The sequence below is a fragment of the Melanaphis sacchari genome, unplaced genomic scaffold, assembly GCF_002803265.2.
Source record: "Melanaphis sacchari strain LSU unplaced genomic scaffold, SCAv2.0 Contig244_pilon_pilon, whole genome shotgun sequence".
NCBI classification, from domain to species: domain Eukaryota; kingdom Metazoa; phylum Arthropoda; class Insecta; order Hemiptera; family Aphididae; genus Melanaphis; species Melanaphis sacchari.
The window spans coordinates 362,658-378,622 of record NW_020271119.1 but is presented as its reverse complement, the minus strand read 5'-3'; the positions used below and the strand labels follow the sequence as shown (position 1 = coordinate 378,622).

General features: G+C 24.9%; 1 protein-coding gene across 3 annotated transcripts in view; it reads left to right on the top strand.

Moving 5' to 3' along the window:
- Positions 1-15,965, top strand: part of LOC112594873 (zwei Ig domain protein zig-8-like) — a 234,466-nt gene that overhangs the window by 205,036 nt on the left and 13,465 nt on the right. For all 3 annotated transcript variants that reach the window (XM_025339886.1, XM_025339884.1, XM_025339885.1), the window contains one exon: positions 7,024-7,234. In XM_025339886.1, the coding sequence (XP_025195671.1) occupies positions 7,024-7,234 (211 nt within the window). The remainder of the gene's footprint in view (positions 1-7,023; positions 7,235-15,965) is intronic.

The window sequence follows — 15,965 nt, the reverse complement described above, 5'->3', positions numbered from 1 at the left end:
AAGTATACATGATCGTGCAAACTACAGTTACTTTTTTTTTTTAAATGTCGTCTCGTAATAACAACTACAAACATTACTTTATACTGTACTATAAATTAAAAAGGAGTTAAATAATCCATATTGAATCAAATATTTTTTACTGAAATAATAATTCTGCTTTGCTCAAACCATATTACGGCTATATTATTTTCAATTTGAAAATACATGTTATGTTCAAACATTCATTTTCAAAGAACAATTATAACGATATTTTTATAAATAATTAATATAGTCTGACTGACATTAATAAAACGCTAATAAGTTAATTTTTAACGTGATTATTGTTAATATCATACATTTGCCAGCATTATTATTATTAATTGTGATAATTAGGCATTGTATTTTAAATCGTAAACTTTTCAAATATTGACTTTTAAATTTTAAAAAATCTATAGATTCAGTCAAGCATTTTTTGTAGTTCATAAAATAAGGGTAAGAGTCAAACATCGTTAGTTGAAAATATACAAGTAGTCGACATACTCAGAAATAAAACAGACTTCTTTGTAAGGTTTGTGTAGATTTAAAAAAAAAAAATGACTAGTGTAGTTGATTATTAAAAACTACTGTAGTACAAAAATAAAACCTAAGAAATGTATTTTACAGAATATTCCACATATTCCAAGTTTTAAATAATATTTCATGAATTCGAATTTATGTTTTACTTCAAACATTTTTGATTATGAAAATAAATTAAGTTTTATAATTTGGTATTATTTTATTACTTCTTATGAGACCAATAGTGAATTGAAGTGATTCGTACAATAATAAAAACAAATTAGTTATTATATTGATATCTACCTCGTTCATACTCTAATATTATAATAACCAGGAGGATTTAAAGTCATTTCTATGCTTGGAAAAAAAATTATTTTTTTTTTTATATATATATATTATCAAAGTGAATTTAACGTTACACGCGCTGTGGATGGTAAAGCATACTGATGTAGTACACGAGGGCGTAGCGAATATCTTAATTAAAACCGTTACAGGACTAGTTAAAATTTAGAGCCGTAAAAATAAAACAGTAGATTTATTACCACGGCCCTCGCCACTGCCTACCGCTTTCTGGAGACTTTCCGTAAAATATGGTTTACATCGACAAGCGGTGGTAGTGGTGACGTATAATAAAAACACGCGCAGACCAAAAAGCCTAGTCGTCGAATCTAATCGTTTTTCTTCGTTTACACACACAAACAATTAAAGTAATATTGTTATTAACGTTATATTTTATACTATATTATTATTGTAATCATTATTTCCTTTCGAATGACGACAATGACGATGGCGATGAATACGTGTGTACGAAAAGCCTACAAGGAAAATGCCGAGGCATAGTCGACCGTCGACCCATTCACTGTATTTTTGTTTTATATTTCCATTATTTTATATAATATACTCTCCGAAGAAAAGAAATCGCTGTTGTTCTTTCGCCCTATCAGTTGTCCAGTCGAAATCTACAGAATAAAAGAAAACCCCATCCTTTCTTTTTTTCTTTTTTTTTTCTTTTGCTAGTTCGCAGAAAAATAAAATTTCAACACTAAACACTACCGTGGTATGCTATATGCACTTTCTGAAAAAGTCAGAAAATTATTATTGCTTCGAGTTTGTGTAAAACCATCACAACTCACAATACGTTTAGGTACCACGCCATACGTAAAATGACCCGCACCAGTCAGCGAAAATATGAAATATTATTGGCGACAACGACTAGTCAGCTATGTACGTGCGCTGAAGCCAATTCATCGCATATAAATATTACAAACCTGTAGAAATTCAAAAAGCTTCAATGTTGTCTGTGTTTGATAAAAATTAATGTAAACAGGAAATGTAGGTTGTTCATTTATAACGCTATATTTTCAAAATTATATGTAAATACACCGCAAGTGAAATCAATAAGTTTTACTGAAATAATATTATTATTGTCATGGTTATCTGTATAAATAAATTGAATGGTCTGTATATTTCTCGAATACTAACAAAATTGTCATGTTGATGAGTAATTTATGAAAATACGTTGTGTTCCAGTGGCCCTGAACTCAATATCTGACTGATACTATTAACCAATCATTTATATTTATTATTAATAGTAATGAGCTTATGACAAATCAAATTCGCCATATCTATTATACTATTTTACGCGATAATATAATATAATATTTTTGCGGTGATGATTGACGATGGTGGTTGGATGCATATTTTTGTTAATTAAATTAGTTGATAAAGTATACTTTGTCACCTTCGTCACTGGTATGTTCTATTATTATCCAACTAAAATTGTATACGTGTCTATTGTTGAGTACCCAAGTGGGTACACCCATGTATGAAAATTGCATTAAGAAAAGACTTAAAACTTTTAAGTGCTTTTGTTGCTATTGTACTGTTAACTAAGATGACTTATTTTCAAAACCTGTAGTTATTAAATCGACAAGATAAAAGTAATACCTACTTAATTGTTTATTATTTTTTTAAAACATTTTTTATAAAACCACTATACTTACCAATATTATATTTATGATTGCTCCATTCCCATTATAATGAAAAAAATGTCATGAAAATTAATTCAGCCCATTAGAAGTAGTTCATTGATATACACACGCACAAAAAAAATAATATGTATTAAAATTATCAGATAAAATGTTTTCTAAGCACACAAAAAACAGAAAATAAATTTAAATTTTAAACTAATAAAATTATGACAATAATAATTTAATTTTACATTTTCGTATAATTTGCGTTCGAACTGTGCATATAAAAATGTAAGAACTAAAATACATATTATACTTTGTTATACTAGTATACGTAGGCCAATAACGCAGTCTATAAAAGTAATTTAAAATGTAAAAATAAATTACTTCTAAAAATATAGATTTTTTTTTTTTTTTATTTTTATTATACAATAAGGTACTCCTAGCTTGCGCTATCTATACCTAGAGAGATGAGATAAAATACAATTTTGGCGTAATAAGTGCGATAAATAAATAAGTTACAATTTTACATTAGATGATAACAGTAGTTAGAAAATTAAGTTAATTTTGGTATTTTGAGTTTTTAACGAATAATGTCAAACACGTTTTTTAAACTGAAATTTAATTTTGCGTAAAATGCATTACACTATTATATAATAATATAGTGATTTAATTTGGAATTGAAACATTGTTACCACATAATTATTTTGAAAACCCATTTAATAAATGTTTTATATTATAATGTCTTATAATTTTCCGAAAAAACTCGTTTGACACATTTCTTAGCTATTGTTAAGCTTGGAATAATTTCCTTCGAATAATTTTTTCTACAAATGGTACAGTACTTGTGGTCGGTTGTGTTTTAGTTAGTGTGTGTGTAACATAGAGTAAATATTTTAATGGATTGTATCGATTATATTTCTTTTATTAGTCTGTTTAATGTTGATGACGGGAATAGCTCAATTGATTGATGATTACGACAACATCTAGTATAACATTAGCCTGTCAGCTCAAGTATACAACATCGTTATGATAATTCGGATTTTAATTTTTTTCTGAGGTAAAATGTATAAATTATAATTTCAATTTATTTTAAACATAATGTTTGAATCATATGTAGCTAATTAAAAATACGTAAAAAAAAAATAAACATTAACAAATTTGATAGACATTTCTTGATAGTTATTAATTTTATACTTTTAACCAGTAATTTAAAAAAAAAAAAAAAAAATTAAGAGTAGATACATGATTATTTAACTTTAATTTCACATAGAAATAGTGACATGCGGAAAGGTTTGATCAGTTTAAATGAATGGTCTAAAAGATTGATCGTGAAAAAATACATATCTTTTTTTAGTACAATCAAATATAAAACTTTTTATTAATTTTATAAAGAATTTTCCAGAGGGTAGTGATAGAAGTGAATGTTTCATCAAAATCAAATACTGCACCAGTTTTATCGTCTCAGTTGCGACTAAATGACGTGAACGGTTTAAATTTATTTAATCGACTTACTTAATTAGAAAATATAGAAATTATCAACTGATAGCATGCGTGTGATTGAGTTGTAGAGGAAATTAATTTTAATGAAAGATTCTAGTTTGTTAGTTGTAAATTGAAATAAGTTTATTGGTTTTCCCGTTTCCTTGTTTGAAGCCAAAATTATTGGTAAGAAATTATTTGTTGGCCGAAGTTATAGATATAGAATTAGATAAAAACAGACGTATCCACACTCCGTGTAATTAATTATAAACAACTTTCAAATGTTTAAGTAATATACGAGTATTATCATCGTTTTATTAGAACAAAGAAAAATTATTTATGTTTTTACTAAAAAATATTACTAATAAAAATATTCTATATCAGCTTAGATATTATTATTATTTATATTTTAATTTTAATTTCAATGTCTCTTTGCTACACTATAAATAAGTTTATTTTCATAGGACCCGGCAAATCGGAACATTTGATCACAGTTTAGTTAGAATTTTTTCTGGTATAATATGTCCGCGATAGATCGGCTTTTTTCTACAAGTAATTATATCAAGCCGCTTTAGTCTGGAATTGATAATTTTTTAATTTTTTAAGTATAAATTGTTTATTTAATTTGTAGATTGAGTTTTACTATTCTTGGATATGTTCATCCATATTGACATTATTTTACTTAGTTTACTGTTTTTAATTATCGATATTGATTACCTGTCCATAAGACCTTAGTTGCGTTAATGCCGTGAGCCTGTCAGTCTGTTGTATTAGAAATGTATGGTTTTCCGTCCAAATTTCAAATGGATTATGATGGAAAACCTTATCGTTGACTAGGTGTTATCTATTGAGAATGTATGTTTATACTTTACCTAAAAGAAGTTTCTATGGACGGGATTTTGTCGGGTTTTTGCCTTACCATCCGACTGTATGTGTTATCATATTTGTGTATGGTTATTTTACACCTCTTAAAATATTAAAAGTTGAATTGCGTACTATGTTACTTTCTTTATTTTACGAATAAAATGGAGACGGCTATTAAATATTAATAATATTATAAAACTAGATAATTATACAATATTAAAATAAATCAAAATTGTTTGGTTTATAAAAAAAAAAAAACGCAACTTTATTGTATTTTATTAATAACCGGCATACTGACTGTATTTAAAAATAATATAATAAATGTGTATATCATGTTCATTCTACTTCTTAAAATCAATAAAATACTAAAACTAAAAAGTAAATAAAAACCATAAAAATATTTTTAAATTACCATGTATGAATGGCGTTTTATATCTTAAAAAAACTAAAACTATTTAATTTTAAAATATAATATTATTTAGTTTTATAATCAATCATTAATAGTATAAACATTTATTCTAAATATTATTATTTTATTAAAATTTCATCATCATCATCATATTATTATTATTATTTATTACATAATTTGCATAAAATATTTCAATCAAAACAATTTAGTATAATATAATAAAAATGTGTGACAGTAAAATAAAATAATTTCCAAAAATAAATTATTGTTTAATAACACCTTAAGTAAATAACCATCCACCGTTAATCATCAAAATAGAAAATACCCAATAACCTTTTTATATATATATATATATATATTTTTTATATTTGAGTGACCGAACTGGAAAAGTTTTTTATAGATTTTTTTTCTTTGAATACTTGTTGTTTTCAACTTTTTCTGAGGATTTTAAATTTACCTTTCTTCTTTTTTTCATTCTCAACAACTACAGACACATTAAACATACACGAGCACGTTGACACATCTGCAGTTGTCCTTTCATGTTGAAATAACTTCTGAGGCTTCATTCCATTTCACACCTGCTCTGCTTAAAAATATTTCCAAATCGTTTGGTTCAAGTAGAATTGTTAAAATATACACAAGAGCGTGTATGTTTGATTCGTATGTTTCAATTTTAATATTTTCTAAAATTATAGAGTAAATATTCTATTATTACCTATACTATTGTTGTTTTTTTTTTTTTGCAAAAATATCGATTTACCCATTGTATCTAATCAAATAAGAAACAAGTCTTATATACACTTGTTTCCATTCCTTCCAAGCTACTTTAAATAGTGAAAGAAAAATCTCTTGGCTTATTTTATTAACACACAAATGCACATAGATTTAAATTATATTAGTAGTATAAATTAAAAGTTTCAATTTATTTATCTATATAGTATATTATGTTATTTTTCTAACAGTGCAGTCTTAAACTATCGACAATATTACAAACCTGAAATGATTTAAAATTAAAAAATAAATATCATGAACCTACATTTTATATTATAGGTTAAATATTATCTATACTGTTATAGTTAGATTATAATATATTCTCTATTTCTAAGATCCATTTATAATTATTAAGGAAATCTATTATTTATTTTTTTTTAATATAAAAAGAAGCACGTTTTGAGTACTTAAAAAAAAAAAAAAACTTTATCTACTTATATTATTCCGATATAAAAAAATTGAGTGAGTGAAGGAAATTAAAATAGACAATTCTAATAGTAACCTTTAATACTTTTAATCAAGGATAAAACATAATTTACAAATATTGTTGTATTTGTCGTGTATACACTCTAAAGAGCATATAACTGTATAAATCGCTGCATTTTTATAGAAAAGAAATTAAATAACTTTATGTAATTAAAACAATAAAAAACAACGAAACAAATTATCTTGTTTCATATATACTAAAATTTCAAGAAAAACAATAATTGCAATATTTCATTCATTTGCTTTAAAACAAAAAAAAACTCTCTTTACGTCTGTTCTTCAAATTAAGTTTTCTATTACCTATTTTAAAGAAGTATCAAATTAAAATAGGCATATATTATTAATATTATTAAAAAAAACAGTTTAAATACAATGTTCAGTTAATAAATTTTAATGAACGTAATTAATAAAAGATATTTCTAACAATTAAATATTATCATTATTCTATAATATATCTTATGGATTACGAATAACTGTTTTCTATTTAAAAATCTAAACGTGTTTCAGGTATCGTGGATTCGACATCGGGACATACATCTTCTCACAGCGGGAAGATACACATATACAAGTGACCAACGGTTCGAAGCCATTCATGAACCGCACTCAGAAAACTGGTCGTTAAGAATAAAATATCCACAGAAAAAAGATTCTGGTATATACGAGTGCCAGATAAGTACAACACCGCCCATAGGACATCCTATATACTTAACCGTGTTAGGTAAGTTGATATTAAACTATTATGTTGTGATATAAATTATAAAATATATTCAAGCATAAATTTAGAGGCAAATTTTATGGTCCCCATTTGTAAAATGTATATTATACAAAAATGAAAAATATGATATTAATCATATTTCATTATAATAAAATAAATATCAAAATATATTTTGTGAAAATTGCAAGTTGAAAAAAAACAACCATTATGGTTTTTTGTTTTTTTTTTTTACAAAGAAACCCTATTATATTTTCAGTCCACTAACAATATCCAATTACATCCAATTTCGAATCCTAAACGAAGCAAGAAAAGTGAAAACTATTGATTTTCCAATAAATTTTGTGCTCATTTCTATTTTTTATATCTATAAACACTTTTTAATAGCAAAAATTGTTTAGTTGTTCAATACTATATCTTTTTCTACTAATTGCTATTAAATTCAAAATAATTTAAAAATTCATCTATTATACCAAATAATTATAATTATTACTAATCAAATATTTAAAATAATAAACTGTTCTGTAATAATTAAGTTAAAATCTCTAGAAATTAATTATAAAAAAAAAAAAAATCTTTATAATTATTGTATTTATATAATACAAAAACATAATAATGTTAAGTTAGTTTTTTGTAGCAATTAAATAATTAAGTTGAATTTAAATCTTAAGATAAATAAAATTGTCTACACAAAAAATTAAATAACTATAAGTAATATCTCTGTGCTATAATAAAAGAGAAAATCTTATAATTTGTTTCTATTTTTATTTGACATAAACAATTTATACAAATTAGTACAATAATTTTATATGATAATAGTAATACACTGAATGTGAACGTTGTATATATAAATTGATTTTAATTTATTTTGACGAACCATTTTTCATATCACTGAGACAAATGGTTAAGATGCATTTCTAAACTCAATGAGGCAGTTTAAGGATTTTTATTTATAGATAGAATCACTTTGTTGTCGGCATAATCAGCTTCAATAGTTTGTTACATTGTAGGTTGGTTAACTACATAAATGTTAAAGATATATCACCTTGTAGAATACCAGCTTTAATTTTAGAAATTACCAATGTTGATGTGTTATATAATATATTGGACTTGAAAATGTCTATCAGTTAAGTATAATTTAATCAATAGAATAAGAGAGAAATCCTTTAAATTTAAATTGCAAGCATTCATGCCAAACTCGATCGAAGGCTCGTGAAACATCTAAAAAAAAAATACAAGAACGATTTTTTTTTTCAAGAGCTAAATTAATAGTATCAGAAACACAATTTACTAGATATATAGTGCTATGTGTGTTATAAAACCCAAATTAAGTATTTAGGAGTATATTATTAGTAGTAATATGTAGTAATAAAGTTTCGAGATAAGTCTTTCTAAAATGTTTGATAAGAAAAGCAATAAACTTATTGGTCTAATTGAGATGGAAGTGTCAAATGGTTTATAACTTTGCAAAAAAAATTATTTAAGAAAATTTCTATCAGATTGGAAAGTCTAAGGATCTGAGAAGCTTATAGATTTAATGTAAATATTATTATTTTAGAAAATAATTGCTAAGTCGTAATAATTACAAATTGTATACTATACAAACTTTTATTGTTAACTTACTTAAATTAACACTAAGAGTTCAATAGAAAACTTGTTTAAGAAGAAACATAACTGCTGAATTAACTATTCTAAATTAATAGCATTATAACTTTTGAATACGTAGCAAATACTGCGAATACGCATAATAAAATGCAATACAATAATATAATGTATAATTTTGCATGCATTAAAATTATATACATACTATTTAATAACGTTATGGTTTTTTTATGGAAGCTGTTGTCATGTAACTTATTTAATGTTGCAATAATATATAGTACTTTATTTTTAAATGCCATTTTAAGAACATTATGCCATACACAATATTGGCATTAAGAAAAAAAAATATCGATTAATCACTCTTTTAATTTATTAATGAAAACCTTTAAATCCATGAGTTAGTAAATATTTTGCCTTCAAAATTCCGAATAAAACCATGTTGATCGACTTGCGCATTATATGGATGAATATTAGACCTATGTTCTATATATCTATTGACAATAATGTAATGTGACTTTTCGATCAATTCGTGGTTATATATTTATACCTTTTGTGATAGTATAGAAATCGATTGAAGAAAACCCTACTAGTCTGAATAGTAAACATTGTATAATACAGTTTATTCATCGATATTCTTTTTCCATTTACAAGTACTAACCTAGAAAATAAATGATGCGTTAATAACATTGAATATAATGTATATACAAATTCAGGGTGGTTTATTTATGCTCAGCGTTCATTTACTCAGTAAAATTGTGCCTACTTTTCATAGTAAACAATATTTTAAATTTCTTATTTGTAAGTGTTTTATTGTAAAAAAAATTAAAAACTGTACAAGACACTGTGAAGACCTTGATTGTGCCTTGACAAGTGTCTTGATTATGTTAGAGTTTATACAGAATTTTCTTTTTTCGTATAAATTTTAGACTTTAAAGCAATGGTTATTAGCCTGTAATCGATTTTTACTGTGGAGGTGGGTACTGTTTTAGAACACGTGTATATGTACCAAGGATTTGTTACTAGAATCATGTTTGCCTATCCGGGAACTAGCGACACCGGCTGATGCTTGACCTCAGAACACGTTAGCGACTTAGGCCAACCACCAGGTCACGCTAGACCCTTTGTATGTTATTTTATATGAATATATAATATTAACATATAGCCTGTAGAAACATTATAAAAACCTATAAATATACGTATAGAGGATAAAATATTTACAAAACTTTTATTGTTTTCAATAATATTTTAACAGTATATCAACAGATTATATTCAAATTTATAAAATATAATATTATAATAATATAATATAATATAATATTTTCATAGTTTTAATAAAACCTTATGTATTGTATATTTTAATAGCGGCGATTCGTTCATTATATTTTGTAAAAATCTTTACTTATTATAGTTATTAAAAACGTTTCTACGAAAATATACATTCTCGGCGGGGTTTATTAAAATGTTCAGCAACACTATAGAAATAACAAACAATTCTTGGAATTTAAATAAATTAAATCATTGCATTGATTCTAGATATTATGTACGTCGATATGAATAAGTATATATAGTAACACGAAAACACATGCACGGATGAGGAAACAAGTTGAATGTAAATTAGGAGACCCCCCCGTTATCCGATTAAACAAACTGTGCGCGAGTCAGTATTATCGTATGGGGACACACAAGCGTGACTCGGATCCTCGGGAAACTTTTTTTCAACGTTATATCTTTTTTTTTTTTTTCACTAGATAAATTTGCATGTGACGATATAACCTTGTCTCATGGGATGAAATAAAAAATGCGATGCTAAAAAAAAGTTTTCTTTGGTTTAATGTAACCAATAAATCTGACGAAAACCTATGGGTGAGCGGGTCCTTTCGACGAAAAAAAATATCATTCACAATCATTCACAAAATGTGTTTCATTAAATAACATAAACGGTAATTAATTAATTTATCCTATATATAAAAAATGTTCACGTAATGGTTAGTATTCAGACTAAACATACTGAAAAAATATACAATTTAAAATATAAAGCACTATACGATATTTAACATTGCTAAAATCAAGAAGTATAATATATATATACTATTCATACATATAGCTTGTAGGATATCGTTTAGGTAAATAATAATTAATTCAGCACATTACGTATTATAGGTCAAGACAGTAAATATTACCAAAAATATGTAAAATATATGTAACAAGTATATTACAATATGTTGAAACTTGTATATAGTTATTTTCAATTTAACTTTTGTTGACTTTTTTCATGAATGTGCTTTTTATCGGCATTGTGTGCCAATATATTTGCAATATATTTTCAATAAACAGACATATTCTAATATAGCAGACATAGGTACCAAGAAATAGAAACCTGATTCAAGAGATATTTTAAAAGAAAATAATATTATGCTTTATATAAGAAATTTGAAAACAATTTTTGATGAAAAATAGATCCAGGATTTTAAGCTTTCTAAATAAGTTTATTAAACTCTAATTATAATTACTATAGTTAAGTATCACACTTATATTGAAATTATTTAGGTTTATTAAATACATAATAATATACATATCATCATTGAATACTATTTTTTACTAGTACCAGGTTAGACTGACATCAATAAAAAAAAAACAACTCTCTGTGTTATACTATTGTATTCTATTTCGTTCATTAAACACATTACCAATCTAAGCAATTTCGTGTAATTATTTCAATTACAATATAATATTATATACTTAATAGTTTTATAGTTTATTAAACTGCGAAATAGGTGTAATTCCGAATCGATATTATTGCGATATTACAATAACAAATCGTGATGATAACAGTACTATTTTTACGGCTTAATTAATATTGAATTCGACGTCTTGCATAATCAGTTTTTGCGAAACAAATAAAATGAATGTATCCAATCGATGTATAAAAACACATCGAGCTGCTGCAGTGTAAGCACTAAAAATTTAATCGGTTTTTTTCGATGCTTACCTATACAATACAATATTACACGAACACCGTAATCGTGGATTTAACGTCACTATAGAGTAACACACATTAACACCCAAATACACCTACATATATACAAATACTTACATACATAGTACATACGTACATACACACATACATACATACATACATACAAACATATGTAATACCGCCAATATCGTTGATATTTAACCTGCCGGCGGCATTTGGTATTATAGGTTGTAGCGAACCAAAATAGGAAAAGCTCCTCTGGCGAACTGAAAAGTGTAAGTAGATACTAACACGGGTAAACTCACATTATGCAGCGTCTTATAACACTTTAATGATAATATTAGGTGATATAAAATATATTGTATTAAATACTAATATAATATATCGACTTGTTTCGAATGATATTAAAGTATTATGCTGATTAGAGAGTTAAAGCACGGAGACACGTGAACTTGGAAAAATAAAACATAAAATTAAAGTAAATTCGGTGGAAAATATAATATAATATACCGACTGAAATGAAACTGTTGATGGTAACACGACAATGTCGCTGTCATAATACTGTACCACTTTAGTGTGTTTGTGAGTGTGTGTGTGTGTGTGTGTGAAATAATAAATACCTTGCTTTTCCCCGATTCGAACGTTAAAAGAAAATTGCTTCCTTGGTCTTCGTATTATTATATATATTGTACGTATCGTGGCAAATGCAGCATTCCGAGCAAAATAGAAACGGTGATAATAATATACATAATACATTCAAATCGTTTTACGTGGAATGATAATGTTTCGCCGTTTTTTTTTATACTTTAATAGTAATAGAGGTTCGGTATATACATATCACAGTGCAACATAAAAATAACGAATAAATAAAATCATCTCGTTCGGCAATAAACTATTATTCATTTTATTCACGTATATCGGTATATCTATAGTGTTACGGTGAGCTCGGAGCTTAATTTTTATTAAACGCATGATTTGCAAATCTTTTTTAACTATGGATTCGGAACAACAAAAAAAGTTTGACTTCCCTCGGGTATAATAATTGATCCGAGGCGAAAAAATAACTTCAAAAAAATGAAAAGTTTAAAAAAGTTTATATATTATGAAACACGCAAGCACGTAGCAATACAACTATTTGAATTCAACAATAACTGTCTTATAGTTAATAAGTACTGAATAATGCGCAATAAATCAGTAGTGCAATAATACAAAATACAATATTGCTGCGATATGTAGTAGTGTGAACATTTAAAATTTGGCTTATTTTTTCGTTAGATTTTTCTTATTTATATAAAAACACCATTAAGTTTAATAAATAAACTTATGTTTAAATAATTTCACTGATAAATTTTTTTTTTTCAATTTTACTACCATTATTGTGTTTACGTGATTTTACAGCAAATTACAGGTTAATATAAAATTCATGTTATGAGTTGTTTTCTTTTTCACTTTAATTTTTCTTCATACGTTAGTATATTTATCTTAAAAGTTTTTTAATAGATACAACTTTTGTTAAAAATCTTATTACGATTTCTATAACGTTTCAAAGTGCAATTTTAATAAGCAGGTATTAAATGTTATATATAAGCCAATTATTGTACTGAATTTTATTGCATGAGTGGCATCATTCATATTATATCTATGTTCTCTAGCCATAACAACATATTAAATGGATTTATAATTCAAATATTTTATAAAAGAACGACATTTTCAAAAACATAAAATATTACCATATAAAATGTTAATCCATGCACCTTTATTACATATTACTTTATTTTAAATGTATATACCTATTGTTTTATTACTGTCAAAAAAAAAAACTAGAAAAAATTTTTCTTTCTTTTAATTCAGTCAAGTATAATAATTATATATTCTCTATTATATAACAAAATATTTTAATTTATATTGTTGTTGAAATAATGTATTTTTCTGTGAATGAAATATCAGAATCATACATCTAAAAAGACTATCTTCACAATACTATAATTTTTTTCTAATTTGGTAAATATTTATTGATCCAAATACCGTTTCTATTCCTTATAAAATATTATTTAGGAGTGTATAATAATAAAGGACTATTAAAAAAAAGAAAACAAAAAATTATTTCATGCAATATTATTAGTGAGGTTTCCTACAAATTATAAAATTTAGTAGTAAAAAATAAAATTATAAATGGGCTGAAAATTGGTTATATGCTAATTTATTTTATTTTTAATTTAATATAAAATATATTATTTTATAGGAAAAAAAACTATTAGTTTAAAAATCTCGAAAAAGACATCGTTTAAATTACAAATACTTTATTTATGTCTTTTTTATCAGTTTATCGGTACAATGTTTAATAAATTTTATCTTTTACAAATAAACGTCGGTAACCTTTTAAATAACTAATAAGTAAAGTCAAAATAGATATAATATTTAATGTCTCAACAAATATGTTCAGTTTATGTCATTTATGGTTTTAAAACGTTTATTTTATGCATTACAAACAATACTCAACCAATAGATAATTACCTTAACTAAATAATATAATACATAACACTGTAATAATATAACTTCTTATATCAGTACGCAATAAAATTAATAATGGCTATACCATAATATGATGGAAGTATGTGTAAGAAATAATGGTTGTAGCAATAAATTTGATATCAATAAGCCAACAAATAAATAATAATACTGTACCTCACTAACGCTTAACCACTTTAAATTGTTCATATCATTTTAAAATCAATAAACTCACAAAAATCTAAGTAAATTCTAATTTTTAAGTATACTACACAAGAATTCTTATTGAATTGAAAATACCAAACTAGTTGAAAAAAAGGATTTTACGTCTAATTTATTCATGTTATGTAAACGTGAATAACTTCTATATTCAAATCACAAAATTATAATTTGTTAACTATTTTTTTTTTATAATCTCAGTTATTTTTACGTAGATATATGTAGTTATTATTGTAAGTTTTAACAATTATTTTGAAACATGGAAAAATATAGATTTATTATTCGTTCAATTTTACAATCTATCCTTAAAAACAAAATAAATAACTTTTTTATTCTTTTGCACATAATTTTGAACTGAAAATAATTTATATTCCTGCATTCGGAACTGTTGATTTATAATTTATATTATAAAAAATAAATATAATTTATAACAATAAACCACTTAAACCACTTATACATAATTTTAGTTGAAATAGAAAAACAACACCCACTTCATTATTTATTGGCAATTAAATATTTTCAAGTGGAAAGTATGTGTATAATAAATGTAAATATTTTACCCTAACTTAAAACAAAATTACACATAAAATATAAAAAATATACATTATTTACATTTAATATACAAATATTTTAGATTTTAAATGGAGTGACACACACACATCATTGTAAAAATTATTTTTATTTTTATTGGTATGTTTGTCATCACTTTTTATAAATTCAGTTATTTATTATAATAACGCTAAACTATAGTATATGCGTATTTACGTATACATATCGTTTATTATCGTGTGTAAATAACGTAATAATCACAACAGCGACAAATACTAAAACCAGCCTCGGTACATTCTACCTTTATGAAATATTATAATGAACGAAAACTAGTTAAAAAATTTGTTTGAAACGGCATTGCGTGATTTAAAATAGCTTCAGTCGTCTGTTAAAAACATATTCCAAAGTGATGTAAGCGTATTTAGGATGCTATGGAAGGGTCCCTATTATCAGCCAAAATGACAATTGTATGAAGGTAGTGCATATTTTTTTTTTTATCCAGATATATTTTTAAGTTCATTATTATTATTAATATAAACATTAATTGTGTTAGCTACTGTCGTCACATAATAAAATTATTATCATTTTTCTATACAATTCATACAAAAAAAGTTAACACTGAATAAGAATCACTTTTTTCATTTTATATTGTTAAACAGATGATTTTTTTCAAATTCAAGTGGGTACATCTATATTTAAATTCAAATAATTAGTTTTTGAGTTATTATAAGTTTTATGCACTAAAAATAATAGTACTTTGTATCATTTATAATTAATGTTTTACTTAAAACAAAAACATACAAAATATATGTAAAATATTTTATTCCAGTACATATTATGCTCAAAACATGTTTAAATATTATAAGATTATAATACATTATT